This window comes from Grampus griseus, assembly GCF_964374135.1.
Source record: "Grampus griseus genome assembly, chromosome: 14".
Taxonomy (NCBI): domain Eukaryota; kingdom Metazoa; phylum Chordata; class Mammalia; order Artiodactyla; family Delphinidae; genus Grampus; species Grampus griseus.
The window spans coordinates 48,146,087-48,166,588 of record NC_139008.1 but is presented as its reverse complement, the minus strand read 5'-3'; the positions used below and the strand labels follow the sequence as shown (position 1 = coordinate 48,166,588).

The 20,502-nt window shown below is 35.5% G+C and overlaps 1 protein-coding gene across 1 annotated transcript in view; it reads right to left on the bottom strand.

Moving 5' to 3' along the window:
- The window catches only part of TASP1 (taspase 1), a 242,379-nt gene that overhangs the window by 187,877 nt on the left and 34,000 nt on the right, over positions 1-20,502 (bottom strand). The window contains exons 5-6 of the mRNA XM_082670290.1: positions 11,733-11,853; positions 3,764-3,848 (exon numbers count right to left, since the gene is read on the bottom strand). Coding sequence (XP_082526416.1) covers positions 3,764-3,848; positions 11,733-11,853 — 206 coding nt within the window. The remainder of the gene's footprint in view (positions 1-3,763; positions 3,849-11,732; positions 11,854-20,502) is intronic.

The window sequence follows — 20,502 nt, the reverse complement described above, 5'->3', positions numbered from 1 at the left end:
GCTTCTCTAGTTGCATGTAACAAAGTATAAAGCAAGACCTGAAAGGATGAAACTGTCTCTAAATAAATTAACCGCATCCTAGAATTAAAATACAGAAATATCCAACACAAAATAAGGCAAAACTCACAATATCTGGAATCCAATAAAAAATTACCAAACATGCAAAGAAGCAGGAAAATGTAACCTATAATGAGAAAAATCATTCAATTGAAAACAACCCAGAAATGACAAAGATGACAGAATTAGGAAACAAAGATACTAAAACAGTTACTATAATTGTATTCATATACTCAAGAAGCTACAGGAAATATCAAACATGTTAAGTAGATACATAGAAGACATTTTTTTAAGGTGCAAACTGAACTTCTAGAGATTAAAAACTACAATGTCAGAAATGAAAAATAAACTGGATGGGATTAACAGGTGATTAGATATTGCCAAAAAATAATTAGTGAACTTGAAAACAGCAATGGAAATTATTCAAAATGAAACAAAGAGAAAAATGAATGGAAAAAGTAAACAAATTATCAGTGATCTGTAGGACCACTACAAGAGGTCAAATATGTGTAATTGGAATTCTGGAAGATAGAAGAGAAGGGGGGATCAGAAAAAAATATCTGAAGAAGTAATAGCCAAAAATTTTCCAAATTAGATGAACTATATATCCCTACATATTCAAGAAGCAAAATGAACCCACACCAAAGACATTACAAGAAAGCTACAGACCAATGTCTCTCATAAACATAGATGCAAAAATTCTTTACAAAATGTTAGCAAATTGGATCCAATAACATATAAAAAGGATAATGCATTATAACCAAGTGGAGTTTATCCTGGGAATACAACTGTTGCTTTAACAATCGAAAATCAACCAATCACTATATTAACTGACAAAATAAGGAAAATTATAAGATCATTGCAACAGATGCAGAAAAGCATTTGAAAAAGTACAATCCCCATTCCTATTAAAAACTCTCAGCAGGGAGTTTCTCAACACGATAAAGAGCATCTATGATAAACCTATAGCAGCCATCGTATCTAATGGTAAAAGAACAAATGCTTCCTCCCTAAGGCTACAAAACAAGGCAAGGATGTCTACTCTCACACTTTGATTTCACATTGCATAGGAGGTGCTAGCCAGTGTAATAAAGAAAAAGAAATTAACTAAAGGAGTTCACATTAGAAAGAAGAAGTATCTTTATTACTTAAAGAACTATCTTTATTCCCAGAAGACAGAACTATGTAGAAAATCTTACGGAATCTGTAAAAACAGTATGAGAACAAATGAATTTAGCAAATTCCTAAGCTAGAATATCAATGTAATAAAATTAATATTTCTATATTGGCAAGGAACAACTGGTATTTGCGTTTTTAAAATATGCAATTTATCACATCAAAAAGAAACACTTAAGTATAAATTTGATAAAAACTGTGCAAAATCTGTATACTGAAAATTATAAAACACTGTTCAGAGAGGTTAAAGAAGACCTTAAAAAATGGATAAGTTACAAATCTAATCAAAATTCCAGCAGGTTAGTCACAGAAATTGACAGACTAATTCTAAAATTCACATGAAAATGCAAAATGCCTAAAATGGTCAAAGCAATTTTGAAAACAAAAAATAAAGCTGAAGAACTATGTATGTGAGAAAATTAGATCACTAGTTCCAGACAACTGTAGGATCATTTTATGATATAATTTTAATACAGAGATGGCCATCACTTTTTCACATATATTTTATCTTTGTAAAATATAAAAATATTGCACATATCCCCTTTGACAATTGCCTCATCTTGTTCCCTCCTTTCTCCTTCCTAGAGGTAATTATGGTGAGTCTGGTAACCTTCTTTCCAGAACTTTTTTGTACATCTATGTACATGTTTATGTAGACTTAGAAAATCAGAGTGCCAGCATACCTCAGAGATATTGCAAGTTCAGTTCCAGACCACCACAATAAAGTGAATATTGCAATAAAGCAAGTCACACAAATTTTCTGGTTTCCCAGTTTATATAAAAATTATGTTTATACTATGCTGTATTTTATTAAGTGTGCAATAGCATTATGCTTAAAATAACACTGTACATACCTTAATTAAAAAACAGTTTATTGCTAAAAAATGCAAACCATCATCTGAGCCTTCAACAAGTCATAGTAGTAAATAACATTAAAGATCACTGATCACAGAACACCATAACAACTATAATAATAATGAAAAAGTTTGAAATATTGTGAGAATTACCAAAATGTGACACAGAGACATGAAATGAGCAAATGCCATTGGAAAAATGGCACCAATAGGCTTGCTTGAAGTACAACTGCCACAAACCTTCAATTTGTAAAAAATGCAGCATCTGTGAAGCCCAATAAAATGAAGTACGCCTGTACTGTATATGTTTAATACTATGAAGGAATATATGAGAATGAAAAAAGCTAAAACTGAGGACAATTGTTACCTAGGGGCAGGGCCAGAGATGGGGTCAGGGTAAGGGTATGGGACAGTGAGATGGATAAGGATGCCATTAGAAAGGGTCCAGTCTAGGCAGCTTCAAATCTCTTGGTAATGTTTCATTTTCTTAACATGTTTCATTTTCTTAACATGGGAAACAGGGATATCGTGAATATACTTGGGTAAAAGGTTTCAAGATTTCTCAAAACTACATTAATTTATTTTCTATGACTTGAAATTATAACAGTCAAATAAAGTGATTTCTATAGTACCCCTGTCACAACTTTCAACAGAGAGTATTAATGTAACTTTAATGTGTTCAGGCATGCTGAACACATATAGTACTAAAGTATAAGATGGTTGAGGGTAAGACAATATTGACGCATATTTGTTTATATTATTAGGCATGTTAACAGGAGTGTAATTACATTTTGCAAACAGAAATTTACAAAACTATTTAAGGATGAAATACGATGGTGAGGATTTGCTTTAAAATACTATAAGAAAGAGATGCATGAGATAGATGAAGGGCAAAAATACTGTTAATTATTGGAGCTAGATGGTAGGTTCATGAGGGCTCTTTAAAATGTTCTCTCCACTTTCATAAATATTTGAAAAGTTCAAAGTTTCTTTTAATTAAAATTATATGTTAATGCTGGAGAAAAGATGTAATTTTACTAATTTTAGTGTCACAATATGCTTCTCCAGAAAAGAAAAATTACACACTTTTATATTAAGAACTTCTCAAGATTAAAAATGAGTTTAGGGCTTCCCTGGTGGCGCAGTGGTTGAGAGTCCGCCTGCCGATGCAGGGGACACGGGTTCGTGCCCCGGTCCGGGAAGATCCCACATGCCGCGGAGCAGCTGGGCCCGTAAGCCATGGCCGCTGAGCCTGTGTGTCCGGAGCCTGTGCTCCGCAATGGGAGAGGCCACGGCAGTGAGAGGCCCGCGTACCACAAAAAAAAAAAAAAAAAATGAGTTTAGACTCTGGTCTTAAAGATACTTTAAAGTTTTATAATAAAAAGACCCCAGTTGAACACTTATTAACAGCAAAAGCATCTCTATAATCAACTACAAAACCTAAAATTAACTGATCTCTTTTCTGCTTTAATCCACAATATTCTATTCCAACAGGAGCTCTATCAAGTATTCAAAATGTTCCAAGATCACAGAACAAAGCGTGTCTTCCTCTCAAAGGCAAGCTACTGCTGGTGTGTAACCAACTGCATCAGCCTTCTGTGGATAAAAATAGCCTTCAAACACCGCATGCACCAAAGACCAAAGACCCAGGGAAAGTCTAAGAACAAAGCAGTTACCAGGGAGGAATTCGGCCGGCTGAGAGCTTGCCCTTCTGCCCTTCACACAAGAGTCTGTTTGCAACTGAGACTGGGTTCTTGATTCCTATAAAATAAAATTGGCAGAAAATGAAGTCAAAAAGTCTTCAAGTTTCCCACTCAATTCTGTGGCAGTTTCAATATGACAAATTTTAAATATCATGGAAAACTTTCTTTAAATATACTAATGAAAACCGTTAATTATCATGAAAAATAAGGATCAAATTGACAAATATATGAATACTTATAGATATAAGAACAAATATAAAACATACATTCTCATTTTATCATGTGCTACAGCAGCAAAGACTGAATTTGCAATAATACAAATTTAAATTAAGTTCCTTTTTAATAGATTTCAGTATAGAATTTTAAAAATAAACTGAAAATTTGGCATCTATTATCAAAACCATGAATTTCCTCTAAAGAATAAACATGATTACAAAACAGCTTCAAATTTACTTTGGGGAGAAAAATTAATGACCAAAATTTTAAATCTCACCTGCAAGAAAAAATAAAGAGAAAGTCCTACAAATGGGATAAGGGTGGGGAGAGGCCAAGTATGTACAAGATTGAGACTTAAAATACGGTTCGGATTGTTTCCAGAAGGGAAAACAAAATGTGAACAGTGAGAAAAGGGTGCTTACCTAGGAGGAAAAATAAGACAGAAAGTATTAGCATGAAAAAAATTGCTAGCATGACAATGACAATGACAAACATGACAATGATGATGATAGAAGACAGTGACAGAAACTTAGGATCCACTATGCGCCAGGCCCAGTGTCAAGTCCTTAAATGTATCAGATTATTTAACTGATCCTTCAACTCTATCGCATAAGTACAGTTATAAACCCTATCTGATTACTGAGGAAACATTTGCACAGGTTAAGTTACCTGCCCAGGATCACACACTGAGATTTTAACAAAGGCAGCTAATGTCAGAGACCATGCCCTTAACCACTAACCTATGGATGCCTTTCAGAACACTATTAATAACAACAACAAAAAGAAAAAAAACAGAAGTGGGATACAAAGAGACTAAAAAACCTCAAATTAAGGTCACCAGATTGCCTTAAAACAAAACTAGATATTTAGCTAAACACCAAAAACTTCTCTGCCCCCCCCAAAGAATGTATGAAGTAGCAAAGAAAGGAAAAGGTTAGATCTCTGTACTAGCTCTTTTTTGCGGTACACGGGCCTCTCACTGTTGTGGCCTCTCCCATTGCGGAGCACAGGCTCCGGACGCGCAGGCTCAGCGGCCATGGCTCACGGGCCCAGCCGCTCCGCGGCATGTGGGATCTTCCCGGACCGGGGCACGAACCTGTGTCCCCTGCATCAGCAGGCGGACTCTCAACCACTGCGCCACCTGGGAAGCCCTGTACTAGCTCTTAAAATAAATTTATTTCTGTATGTGATGATACAGTATTGTAAAGACATTAATAATTACCAAATTAACTTACAAATTCAAAGCTATAAATTCTCCATCAAAGCTTCAAAAGGATTTCTATGATGCATGACAAGCTGACTGTTAAATTCATCAGGAAAAAAAAAATGAAAAAAATTTTTTGTAAAAAAACGAAGAGGTATTCACCTTACAAGATAACCATTTTTTATTAAAAGCTATTCTAATTGAGTGTGGTTTGGGTACAAAATAGACAAATATATCAATGGAATAGAATAAAGCTGAAGTTGAGACACAAACACATGTGCATGTGGCTATTTAATACATGATATAGATAGTATTTCAAATGAATAGGAAAACGGATGGACTATCTATGAGCGGTGGAAAGAACACAGAGTGATGGGAGTCAGAAACCAGCTATCAATTTATCGCTTCTCAGCTATAAATTCACCCTTGGTTGCCTTATGGGTGAAAGTGGATATGGGCCTTTTAACTATGTTTCCTTTGCCAGCTGGCACACGGGTCAGCTTTGTCAGTAGAGGGCACTGGAGACACCATGCAGGAGGAAAAGGTGGCCTGCCAGCCAGGCTCCAGGAGAGCACCAGTTATTCTCACTATCTGGTCCACAAGGTTCTCTCCAGTGCTAAGTGCTTGCGGGGTGCAGCTTTCTCCAGCATTTGGCTACCATGTTTTCCCCAACTCCTGATTCAGGCCACAGCAGCATAGCTGACAGCCCCAGAAAGAACAGGACCAGGCCCAGCTCAAGTCACTGATCCCCACACCTTCTCCTCAGCCCCATAGCAAAGCACCCTGTGGGGCTGGCTGTCTAGGGAGCCAAAAGCCCAATCCTCATCCTGCAAACAAAGGTTTAATTCCCATGGCTTCCTGGCCTCTGTGTGCCCACCTATCAGCCTGAGGCCCCCAGGATTGTTTCTGCTCTCACAGTGACTGTGGCCTGGGTAACCCAGCAAAAAAGTGGGCTGTCGAACAGTCAGCTGCAGCCACACCTTTTTCTGTGAGGTCTGAACTCCCTTCCAACTTTATCCTTACCTGGGTAGTCTCCCTCTGCCCTTTACATTAAGCTTCTCCTGTTTAAACTGCTGTGTGGTTTCTGTCCCCTAGGTGGACCCAGACTGACACAGTAACCTTGGACAAATTACTAAATCTCTCCTGTGGCTCAGTTTCCTCACCTATAAAATGGGGATAAAAGTACTGACCTCAGAAGGTTATCATGAGAACTAAATGATTTAACATACGTGAACTACTGGAGAACATTGCATGGTATGTATGTAATACTCACCCAATAAATGGTACTTAATATTATTGTTACTGTTGTTATTCAATAAATTATATAGGGACAATTTGCTGATCAATTCAGAAATTGATCAACAAACAATGCATTCAAGAAGCCAATGAAAAATAAATTACACATGTATTTGAAGAAAATGTAAGTGACTCTAGTTACAGTTATGAGTGAGATAAACCTTAAGAAATGTAAAATACAAAAGCCACAAAAGGGAAAGTAATAAGTTTGACAAATAAAATTTTAAATTCCAATATGATAAAGCACGTTATAAACAGAGGTAAAAGGCAAGCCACACAAGAAGTATAAACAGTTCACAGAGAAATGCTAATGGCCTTTAAAAATATGAAATTTCATTAAATACCAATAAAACCTCATAATAAAAGAAATTAAAACTAATTGAAATGCTGTTCTTACCTATCACAAAAATCAGAAAAGATACAGAAGATTGGAACAATGAAAAAGCAAATTGACCTAGTTGACATACATAGAATACACACCCAACAACTGCAGAATACTCTTTTGACGTTCACATGGAACATTCATCAAAATACACCATAAGCTGAGCCATAAAGCAAGTCTCAGAAAGTTTCAAGGGGTTGGAACCATTCAGAATACATTCTCTAACCACAGTGACATTAAACTGGAAGTCAATAAAGTCTTTAGGCAAATAAATTTGACAACTCCTATGAAAAAGACAAATTCCTTGGGAAACACACATAAGAAAAAATATAGATAATCTTATAACTGGTAAAGAAATTGAATCCCATTTATTTAAAACTTCCCACAAAGAAAACTCCAATGATTCAAAATAACTAATGCATTTTCCAAACAATTAAAAAACATTCCAATTGTACACACACTCTTTCAAAGAACAGAGGAGAAAAAAATCCCAACTCATTTTATGAGGCCAGCCATAACATGATTCCAAAATCTAAAAAGAATATTTTAAGAAAGTAAAATTAAAGCCAATCTATTATATAAACATAGATGTCAAAATCTTAAACATCAGTAAATCAAATCCAGTGGAATGTGAAAAAGATAAAAAATTACAATCCTGACTTTATGCCAGGAATGAAAAGTTGGTTTAACATTCAAAAATCAACCATAAATTCCATCATATGTAACAAAATAAAAAAGAAAAGCCAAAGATGCAGAAAAACACTTAATGATATTCAATAACCCATTTAAAATAAAAATTATCAGCAAACTAAGACTAGAAGGAAATGTCCTCAATCTGATAAAGAGCATTTATGAAAATCCTACAGCTACCAGCACACAGTATGGTGAAATATCTAATGCTCTCCCTCTAAGACCAGGAACAAAGCAAGGATGTACACTATCACCGCTTATATTCAATATTGCACCGAGTGTCAGAGCCAGCACAATAATGCAAGAAAAAAAAATTTTTAATATTAGAAAGGAAAAAAAAAAACTGCCATGATTCAAAGATGTGACTGTGTATATAGAAATTACAAGAGAATCTATTTTTCTAATTGCTTGAATTAATAAGTGAAGTCATCAAGGTCACTGAATATAAGTCCAATACACAAAACTCAACTGTATTTCTAAATACAAAAATAACTGTATATTAATTTTTAAAATATATATTTACAATAGCCATCAAAAAAACTTAATATCTAGAATAAATCTAATAAAAAGGGTGTATAAGACATCTATACTAAAAACCATAAAACACTGCTGAGAAAGAAATGAATAATATTTATACAAATGCACATATTTCATGTTCATGAACAGGAATATGCAATATTGTTAAGATGTCAGTTGTCCACATATGGTTTTATACATTCAATGCAATATCAGTCAAAATCTCAGCAGGGTTTTATTATGGACATTGACAAGTTGATTCTAAAAATTTTATGAAAATGCCATAAACTTAGAATAGCCAATACAGGGGCTTCCCTGGTGGCACAGTGGTTAAGAATCCGCCTGCCAATGTGGGGGACATGGGTTCGAGCCCTGGTCTGGGAACATCCCACATGCTGTGGAGCAGCTAAGCCCATGCGCCACAACTACTGAGCCTGCGCTCTAGAGCCCGCGAGCCACAACTACTGAGCCCATGTGCCACAACTACTGAAGATTGCATGCCTAGAGCCCGTGCTCTGAAACAAGAGAAGCCACGCAATGAGAAGCCCACGCATCGCAACAAAGAGTAGTCCCCGCTCATCGCAACTAGAGAAAGCCCAGACCCAACACAGCCAAAAATAAATTTATTAAAAAAAAAAAAAAAGGGCTTCCCTGGTGGCGCAGTGGTTGAGAGTCCGCCTGCCGATGCAGGGGACGCAGGTTCGTGCCCCGGTCCGGGAAGATCCCACATGTCGTGGAGCGGCTAGGCCCGTGAGCCATGGCTGCTGAGCCTGCGCGTCCGGAGCCTGTGCTCCTCAATGGGAGAGACCACAACAGTGAGAGGCCCACGTACCGCAAAAAAAAAAAAAAAAAAGAATAGCCAATACAACTGTAAAGAAAAAAAAGAAAAAGGAAGTTGGAAGTCTTACACTATCAAATTATCAAAATACAATATAAAGCTATAGAAATCAAGACAGTGTGGGACTGGCAATAGACAGATTAATGGAATAGAAGGTATAGAAACAAACCATTACACATACAGTCACCTGATTTGCCAACACAATCCTATGAGGAAAGAACTGTCCTTTCTATTGACAATAGCAATGAGTCATTTGGATATCCATAAGAGGGCAAAAAGTTAGTTTCGGTTCCTACTTCACTCAAATTAATCTGAGCTTGATAAGAAAGCTAAATGTGAAGGGTTAAAAACAATAGAACTACTAAAAGAAAACAGTGGAAGCTACCTTCAAAACTTTGGGTAGGCAAAGATTTCTTAAACAAAATACAATAAAAATTAACCATAACATTAAAGGTTGATAACTTAAACTTCATTAGAAGAGTGAGCAACAGACTGGGAGCAGATATTCACAATACATGTATCTGACAAAGGATCTGTATGAAAAATATATAAGGTACTCCAACAAATAAATTTTTTAAAAATCCAATAAAAAGTATGCAGGGGCTTCCCTGGTGGCGCAATGGTTGAGAGTCCGCCTGCTGATGCAGGAGACACGGGTTCGTGCCCCAGTCTGGGAAGATCCCACATGCCGTGGAGCGGCTGGGCCCGTGAGCCATGGCTGCTGAGCCTGCGCATCCGGAGCCTGCGCGTCCGGAGCCTGTGCTCCGCAACGGGAGAGGCCACAACAGTGAGAGGCCCGCGTACCGCAAAAAAAAAGTATGCAAAAGACTTGAACACACTGCACAACAAGGACATCTAAATGGCCAATAAGCATATGAGACGGTTCTCAATATCATTAGTCACCAGAGAAACTCAAATTAAAACAATAATACCACCACACACATATCAAAATGACTAAATTTTAAAAAGAATAACAGTATCAAACATTGGCAAGGATGCAGAGTAACTGAAATGCTCATACATTGTGGGAGTATAGATTGTAACAACTACTTTCTAAAACTGTCTGACAGTATCTTCTAAAGCAAAGTACATATGTACTTAAACTTACCATTCCAAATCCTAGGTTTATACTCAAGGGAAATATTAATAAGTGCATATGTCTACCAAAAGACATGCCCAAAAATATGCACTGGAGTTTTATTCATAACAGTCAAAAACTAGAAATTATTTAAATATCCACCAAGAGAATAAGTTATTTTATATTCATGCAATAAAATGCTATTAACACAAAAGAAAAAACTACTATGACACAAATCATAAATCAATCTCACAGGCATAACATTAAGCAAAAGAAACCAGACACAGAGGTGTACAATTCCATTCATAGGAATTTGAAGAACAGGCAAATTAATCTATGGTGCCTAAAGTCAGAATTAATGGACAAGGGGGAATGGGTAGGAGGAGAGTACAAGAGGTATAAACTAGGAAGAGGCATAAAGAACCCTTCTGGGAGTTTGGAAATGTTCTATATTTTGACATGGAAATGTTTTATGTCTTGATTTGGTGGTGGTTTACATGGCTATATACATCTAGAAATTAATGAAGTTTTATACTTAAAATCGCTTATATGTGGAATCTAAAAAATGGTACAAATGAACTTATTTATAAAAGAGAAATATAATCACAGATGTAGAAAACAAACATATGGTTACCAGGGGGAAGGGGAGGAGGGATAAACTGGGAGATTAGGATTGACATATACATAATATTATATATAAAATAGATAACCAATAAGGACCTACTGTATAGCAAAAGGAGCTCTACTCAATATTCTGTAATGGCCCATATGGGAAAAGAATCTAAAAAAGAGTGGCCATATGTATAACTGATTGACTTTGCTGTATAGCAGAAACTAACACAACATTGTAAATCAACTATACTCCAAAAAAATATATTTTTTTCAAAAATCTGTGCCCTTCATGTATATTTTGTTTAATAAGTAAACAGCAAAACATTTGTATCTTATATGTACTGATGTGGAAAAAATCTCCAAGACATCCTATTTAAAGAAAAAAAGAGGGCTTCCCTGGTGGCGCAATGGTTGAGAGTCCGCCTGTCGATGCAGGGGACGCAGGTTCGTGCCCCAGTCCGGGAAGATCCCACATGCCGCGGAGCGGCTGGGCCCGTGAGCCATGGCCGCTCAGCCTGCGCGTCCAGAGCTTGTGCTCCACAACCGGAGAGGCCACAGCACTGACAGGCCCGTGTACCGCAAAAAGAAAAAAAGAAAAAAAGTTTCATAATAATATGTACATTGATTTTTTTAAAATATGTGCAAAACTATGTTTCTCTTACATATAAATATGGATAAATGCACATTATTTTACTGGTTAAACCTCCTATGGAGAGTTTTGGAAGGAAAGATTTGGAAGACCAAAGGTAAATTTTATTTATATCATCTGAAGTTTTTAACAATAAAAATATATTATTTGTGTATTCAAATAATTGCAAAACTAATAGAATATCCTAACTCCCATTTTACATGTCTGTAATCTCTTGAGGAGATGGAGGAGAATGATCAAACTCTAACCAAAGACTTGGACAAAAGCTATTTCACTGTTTTCTTTCTATCTGTAGGTAAGATTTTCTGTTTTAAATTCCATAAAAGAAAACAATGTTTGTTTTCAACACTATTCCAAGTAAGAATGAAGAAAACAATTGAGCTAAGTCTTTAGGAGGAATGAAATGGTAATATTCAGGTTTTTTCTAAGAATAGAGATAATGTGTTATAATGTTCACATACCACTCAGTGCTCCAACAGCTCCAAAATTCAGGGATTTTCCATCCATTATGCTGGCATCACACTCAATTTCACCCAGGAGATTTAGATTAGATCCCATTCCTGCATTTGTAAAAGGAGAATCCTAAAAGATAAAAACAAACATTAAAATACCATTAGTCTTAGAGAAGAATTAATGTCAACACTTCATAAACTCTTCCAAAAACTAGAAAGGGAAAGAACACTTCCCAACTCATTGTATGATACCACTGCAACCCTGATTCCAAAACAAAGCAAAGATATCATAAGGAAAGAAAACTACAGGACAATATACCTTGTGAATATTGACACCAAAATCCTCAAGGAAAGCAAATGCAGCAAAATATGAAAGGATTAAACACCATGAACAAGAGGGATTTCAGGAAAGCAAGTTTGGTTTAATATCTGAAACTCATTGTAATACACCATGTTAATAAAATAAAGAATAAAACAAATTTTTAAAACATGATCATATTAATAGAGAAAGAGTATTTGACAAAATCCAATACCCTTTCATGAGAAAAACACTCAACAAACTAGAAATAGAAGGGAACTTCCTTAACATGATAAAGGGCATCTACAGGAGTCCAAAGCTAACATCATATTTAATGGTGAAAGACCCTTTCCCCTAAGATCAGGAACAACACAACAATGTTCACTCTTACCACTTCTTTTCAGCATTATAGTAGATATTCTGAACAAGACAATTAGGCAAGAAAGAAAAACAAAGAGCATCTAGATTAGAAAGGAAGAAGTAAAATTACCTCTATTGGAAGATGACATGATCTTGTATACAAAAAATCCTAAAAACTCCACTAAAAAACTATGAGAACTAATAAAAAAGTTCAACAGGATTGCAAGATATAAGCTCAATATGCAAAAGTCAGTTGTATTTCTATACCTTAGTAATAAAAAATCTGAAAATGAAATTAAGAAAACAATTCAATTTACAATAACATCAAAAAGAATAAAATAGGAATAAATTTAACAAAAGAAGTGTAAGAGGTGTACAGTAAAAACTATAAAACATGGTTTAAAGAAATTAAAGACCTAAGTCAATGGAAGGACATCAATGTACATAGAACAGAAGACTTAATATCTTTAAGATGGCAATACTCCCCAAATTGGTCTGATTCAACACAATCCCTTATCAAATCCTAGCTGCCGTTTTTTGCAAAAATTGACAAACTAATCTTACAATTCATATGGAAATGCAAGGAACTAAGAATAGTCAGAACAATTTTTAAAAGAAAAACACTTTTTTTCTTTTAAAAATTGAAGGCTCACACTTCTAGGTTTTATAACTTACTACAAATTAATCAAGACAGTGTGATATGGACATATAGCTAAGGATAGACATAGATCAATGCAATAGAAGTATCCAGAAATAAGCCTTACACTTATGGTCAATTCATCAGGGATGCCAAAACAATTCAATAAAGAAAGGATAACTTATAAGAACCTACTGTATAGCAAAAGGAACTCTACTCAATATTCTGTAATGACCTATATGGGAAAAGAATCTAAAAAAGAGTAGATATATGTATATGTATAACTGATTGACTTTGCTGTACAGCAGAAACTAATACAACATTGTAAGTCAACTATACTCCAATAAAAATTAATTTTTTTAAAAAAGCAGAAAACAAATACTTCTTTACTGGGTTCAGCAATTTAGTAAGTGAAAATATATATGCAATAAAGTTTCAGTTACAGTATTAAAAAAAAAGAGAAAAGAAAGTATAGTCTTTTACATAAATGGTGCTGGGACAATTAGATATCCAAACGCAAGAGAGTATCTGAGTCAGAAATCACAGTCAATGCAGAAAAATTAACTATGTTCTAAGCTAAGACCAATATTACCTAGGAAACCAGGGCAATTCTTTACCAACCTAAAGATCACCAAATGCCCAAAATTATCTACAAATGTCCCCAGTTTCCTGGATCCAAGGAAAACTGACCACAACATTAAGACCTCCCTAATGTGTACCTATAACTTGAGCAAAGGGGTCAGGTATTTGAGACCAGGGCTTTTGTTCTAATGCAGTTAGAAAATCTAATTGTCCACAGAATTTTAGAAGATCACAGACTGGAAAACAACAAAAGGTCTGTATAATTAAATAGAAAGTGAGTGATACAAACAATAAGTACTTTGAGGATTCAAAAGGAAATGGCCCAGTATAAGATGAAGAAGTTAATAGCAGACTTCCTGAAGGATGTAAAACAAAACTAAAGACTGGTCAGGGAGCTAGAAAATTCCACTTGGTGGATATGCAGGGAGCAACACATAGGCAGCCGTAAAGCGTCAGAGTCACAGAAGACACATTTAGGAAACATGGTTGGCTGGAGCCAAATATGGAGATTGCTCCATGCCACTCATCAGAATCTGGACTTGATTGGGAAAATAATGAGAAGCCATTCAAGCTTTCTGTAGAAGAAAAAGTCAAGATGAGTATATTGGCCAAGGAAACATAAACTGACATTCACATATTATTGATATATGAAAAGGAAGGGGAGGAAACTGAAATCAGAGAGACCAAACTGGAGGCTATTTTACAATGCAGGCTTGAAACATTAACCACCTGATATGAAATGACAGCAGCAGGGAAAAGGAAATAGAAAGAAAGAGAAAAGGACCAGAACTTCCAAACTTGAGAGATAAATAAAACCATTAATAAAAACGGGGCATTTTATAAGATGAAGGAAAGAAATTGCGCAATTAATTGTAACGAGTTTGAATAAGGCCTTCCAAGTGAATATTCTACCTAAATCAATTCACAACTAAATATTGGGAAAGAGATCACAACTAAATAAGGACTATGATTTAGAACAGATAAAGACTGAATCCTTGCCCTGGATTATTTCATATATATATATATATATATATATATATATATATACACACACACACATATATATATGTATGTATGTATATTGGGGGAGTGGCAGAGAAAGGTTTACTGCAGGCAGGGCCAAGCAAGAGCGGGTGGCTCGTGCTCCAAAGCCTGAACCCATATATCCAAACATATAAAGACCCAGGTCAGAAGCCTCTATGACACTGAACAGAGAGACTGTACAAGTAAGCACAAGTAAATTATCACCATATTACAAGGGTTTTTTTTTTTTTACTCTACATAACCTCCCTTGCCTAATCACATATATCTTTCAAAGTATGTGAGAAAGGAACTGAAATGTGAGAAAAATTTAAAGCATCATATTTAGTCATTCCCAAAATATATGTACAAGATCATAATAGTATATATGCCATTTCAACAATCTTTAAAATGGGATATATCAGCAAATAAGCTCTGCAAAATTAATTTCAATATAATACAAAATTAAAAATCACAAAGTGAACTAAATTAGTCTAAAAATAACTCTTGCCCAATGTTTAAATTTGACATTTCAAAAATACCTAAGAAAAGGGATATGAGAAAATTAAAGGATATATTAGAAGCAATTTTTTTTCAAAAATACTTCTCCTACTTCAAAATACATTTATAACTTCAAAAGTGTGTCTACTGAACTTCTGCTTCTGACTTTGAAGGCATAATAGGGATCATATTTGTCCTCCTAACTAGAAAATCAGACAAAATATATGAAACAGACAGACTTCATTCAATAGCCAGCACAGGACTGTGATCCTGAGAAAAACAGACACAAATCAGGTGCCTCCACTTAATCCCTAGAGATACTTTTCAGACCACAGCACAGGGAAGAGGAACCCAAAAAAGAGCCAACATTCTTCCAGCGTTGAGGAGACAAAGTTATGAGTTCACGGAGGCCAGAAAGGCTAGAATATGCAGTACAGGGTGCAAAGAGGAGGAAGCTACACGGAGAGAATGCCAGAGGCCTGTAGGACCCTGAGACTTTAAATGAGTATTAGCCTACATACACTTGTGAGGAAGCTACAAGACCAAAGAAAGAACCCCTGGAAAAGAGTAAGCTGAGCAATCCCTGGAGCTCACACAGAGGGGAGAATAAGTCATGTTCCCATCAGCCAGAGTGAGGACATCAGGAAAAGTCTCAGGTAACGTCTAGAGTTGGGCCAAATCAGCCCTAGAAACAAGGCTACTTTAGACTTGCACTAACAAGGTTTTAAAGAAGCCTCAAGGGCTTCCCTGGTGGCGCAGTGGTTGAGAGTCCGCCTGCCGATGCAGGGGGCGCGGGTTCGTGCCCCGGTCCAGGGAGATCCCACATGCTGCAGAGTGGCTGGGCCCGTGAGCCATGGCCGCTGAGCCTGCGCGTCCGGAGCCTGTGCTCCGCAACGGGAGAGGCCACAACAGTGAGAGGCCCGCGTACCACAAAAAAAAAAAAAGCCTCAAAAGGATCAAAATGATTTACACAACAGTGTCCCAGAACAAAGTCCTACAATATTTGAAGAAATACTACAATATCCAACTCCCAAAGATGTAAAATACAGTGTTTAAAAAAAAACAAAGATGACCAGCATTCAAATAAGCAGAAAACTATGCCTCATAACCAGAAGAAATTACCACACAAAAACAGACCTATAAATGACAGATAATAGAACTAGCAAACAATTCTAATGTTAACTAACAATGTTAAACTAGCTTTCGCAAACATACTCTATATGTTCAAGTACGTATAGGAAAACATGAAGATAAGAAGAAAAAGAAGCTATGAAAAAATAAATTAATCAAACTTCTAGAGATGAAAAACATAATCTAAGGTGAAAAACACTTTGGAACAAAAAAAGATTTTCACATTAGGTAAAACTAAAGAATCCAAATAAAATATGGACTTTAGTTAATAATAATGTGTTAATACAGGTTCATTAACCGTGAAACATGTACCATACTAATATAGACGCTAATAGGGAAGATGAGGTATTGGGTGTACTGGAATTCTCTGTATTAGCTTCTCAATTTTTCTGTAAATCTAAAACTGTTCTAAAATTAAAACTTTATTTTAAAATATCAAGCCACAGCCTGGGAGAAAAATTTTACAAAACATAAAGGTAGAGGACTTGTATCCAGTATATATAAAAAAATCATACAACTCAGTAAGACAATCCAAAGTTTTTAATGGGCAAACAATTTCATGAACAGATTGCAAATAATACATGAAAATATGTATAATATCATTAGTCATTAGGGAATGCAAATTGAAACCACGAAATACCACTAAAATGGTTAGATTTAAAAGGCCAACAATAGTGAGTTTTGGCAAGAAAGTAGAGCAACTGTAACCCTCATACACCGCTAGTAAGAATAAAAATAGCAAATAGTTTGGCAGTTTCTTTAAAGTTAAGCATACACTTACCACAGATCCAGCAATTCTACTCCTAACTATTTATCCAAGAAAAATGAAAGCATATGTCCACATAAAGACTTGAATGAAAATGTTCATATCAGCTTTAATCAGAACGGCCAAAAGAGGGAAACAACACAAATGCTCATCGACTGGTAAATGGATAAACAAATTGTGATATATCAATACAATGAAACACTATTCAGCAATAAAAGGAACAAATTCCTAATTTACCCAACAATATGGATGAATCTCCAAAGCATTATGCTAAGTGAAAGAAGTCACTCACAAAAGGCCACATAATGTATGATTCTATTTATACCAAATTCTAGAAAAGGCCAAATTATGAAAAAAGCAGATAGTAGTTGCCAGGGGTGGCTGAGAGGAGGGGATCCACTGCAGATAGGCATTATGAGAGAATTTTGGGGGTGATGGAAATGTTATATGTCAAGATTGAGTTGGTAGTTACATTGGTAGTTACATTTGTCAAAACTCATCAAATTGTACAGTTAAAATTGGTGCATTTTGTTGTATATAAATTATATTTCAATAAAACTGAAAAAAAATTGTACTTATCACTCAGTATAAACTGACCACCCCATATACTAACTTTCCCCTTATAATGTACATAAGCTTTTTATACGGTCATTTGTTGTTGATTTTCTGAGCTGAATCATTTTGTACAACTAGCAATCATTATATCCAATCAGTAGCCAGCGATCCTTTTAAAATCCTGTTTACTCCCCTGTTCAAAAATCTGCAATGGTTTCCTGTCATACTTTAGAATAAAATCTAAAGTCTTACCTTCCAAGGTTTACAAGGCCCTACGTGATCTGGCCCCTCTCTTCCTCTCCCTTACTATGCACCAGCCACACGCCTCCTTGTAATTCTTGCACAAGAGGGACACTCCCACCTGAGGGCTTTTACATTTTGAAATGCTGAGCTTAGTGAGCAATTATAGTAGGGGAAAGAGGCAGTAAATAAAGACTGCGTGTGTGCGTGTGTGTGTGTGTGTGTGTGTGTGTGTGTGTGTGTGTGTATACAGAAACATACACATACACGTATGTCTGCATATATAAATAGCTGATGTCCCATGATGGTAAGTACTAGAAAGAAGAATAAAATGGGATAAGAAGAGACTTTCCCTTCAAACCCAAGACTCCCTTCCCCGACACCTTTGTTTGCATGGCTTTCTCCCCCATCTTGTTCATGTGACATCTCTGGGCAGGTCAGTCCTCCCCATACTGACTTAGCATTTCCCCAACCTTCCCCAATGATTTTTTCTCTTACTATCTTATTCTTCTCTATGGTACTTTTTACTACTTGACATTATATATAATTGTCTAATTCTCCCCACAGAATGTAAGCCCTGTAAGTACAATAATTTGTCTTTTTAGGTGTTGTATCCCAATGTCTAAAGTAATGCTTGGTACACAGTAGGTACTCAATAAATATTTGCAGAATGAATAGGAGTTAATTACAAATAGATATAAATAGAATAACTGATCACTGTGTACTATAAGCCCTTAAGCAAGCTGATACTTACTGATTCCTACAGGTTACTGCTATAAAGAAATGCCAGAAAAATGTAATAGAGTGTTAAGAATCCAATCTTTTCACAGTTGAAACAAGAGAAATGAAATAAATTCAGGCAACAGAATTTTCAGTTTCTAAAAGATAACATTTTAAAAGCAAAATATTTTTTAAGTTTACTTATAACTTTCAAAGGAGACAAAGCTTTAAAAAACAAGATCACTTTGCTTAACCCAGCAAAGAGAGGGCAGGAAAGCCAAGAGGCGAATCAAGAGCTACACACCCACCATGACATGGAAACCCTTTCTTATTAATGAAATTTGGAAACACCGAGCCAAGGCAAAGATCTGCAAAGCATTACTCTTTCACTCTAAACCACAACCTGTATTACCCATTTAATGTCCTTTGCTGAAAGCATAAAATAAGAACTGTTTGCAAGGCTATGGGGTATACTGTACCTCTGGGGATCTATTATGAGACCTCTATTAACAGCACTTACAGATGCAAACAATTTAGTTTTCAAATGTTGTACAAAAACTGGACTGGCACATTGTAAAATCATTTTTATATAAAATGATTTATGTCTGTCCAATTTCCAATCTTCCTTTAAGGAGAAGTTAGACATTTACAGGAAATTACTAATATGTTAGTATTCATACCTTGTTAATCAAGGGCAAATTCAACACTAGAATGAAATTACGTGATAATACACTTTCTTATTCAAAATTAAGTATGCTAAGATATCAAAATTATTTTTACTATTGCCTTCATTAATAAGCAGGTAGTTTTATTAATCTAAAGCTAATGAGGAAAAAATGGAACTGCTTTTGAAACAATTTCTTGAATCATTTTTAAATAGAATAATAAACACAGGATGTATACTCCATGTTGTTATAGTCTTTTTCAAACTAACACTAGTAAAAATTGTACAATAAACCTATCCTACCTGACACTATCCTAACAATTACAAACTCCCTGGTATTTCATCATCAATTCTCACTATTTATAGGATGAATAGAAGCCAATGAAAATGTATTACCAAACAATCATTGAGGATATTTTTATTAAGCAGCCAATTAAGCTCAAATTTTCAAGACCAGATTGCTGAAAAATTTCCAATTTAGATTCCTCTGTGGTGGTATAGGCTAAGATTCATCCATTCATTCAACAAAAAATTATTGTTCATCTATGTGCCAGGCAAATCTTTCTGTAAAGAGCCAGATATGTTATATAGTTCAGGCTTGGCCACACAGACAACTCTACAACTACTAAACTCTGCCTCTGTAACATGAAAAGCAGCCAGAGAAAATACACAAATGACTGAGCATGGCCGTGTTCCAATGAAACTTCATTATAAACACTGAAATTTGAATTTCATATAATTTTTTGGAGTCATGAAATACTATTCTTCTTTGGAGTTTTTTTCAACCATTTAAAAAAGGCAAAACCATTCTTAGTTTGCAGGCCATTCAAAAACAGGCAACAGTCCAGATTTGGCTTTCAGGCCATGGTTTATTAATCCTTGACCTAACACATGGGGATAAAGAAATGAACAAAACAGAAAAATATCATTGTCCACATGGAGCCAGAATTCTAGCTAAGGGAGACAGACAATAAGAAATTAAATAAATTAGATAGCTTATTAGATAGCAGTAAATATGATGAAGAAAACCAAAACAGGACAGGAAATAGGAAGTACTGGGCATGGCAAGAGGGCTATAAGGGGGAGACAAAAAAACCACAGGGGCAGTTACAATATATTTTTCCTTTTAAGTGTTAATCTGATGTAATTTCAGACTGACAGAGAAATGCAATAGTAGTATAGCATCAAGAATATATGAAGAACTCCTATAACTTTCAATAACAACAACCAAAAAAGAACCCAATTATAAAATGAGCAAAGGACTTGAATAGACGTCAACAGACATTTTTACCTGAAGAAGAATAC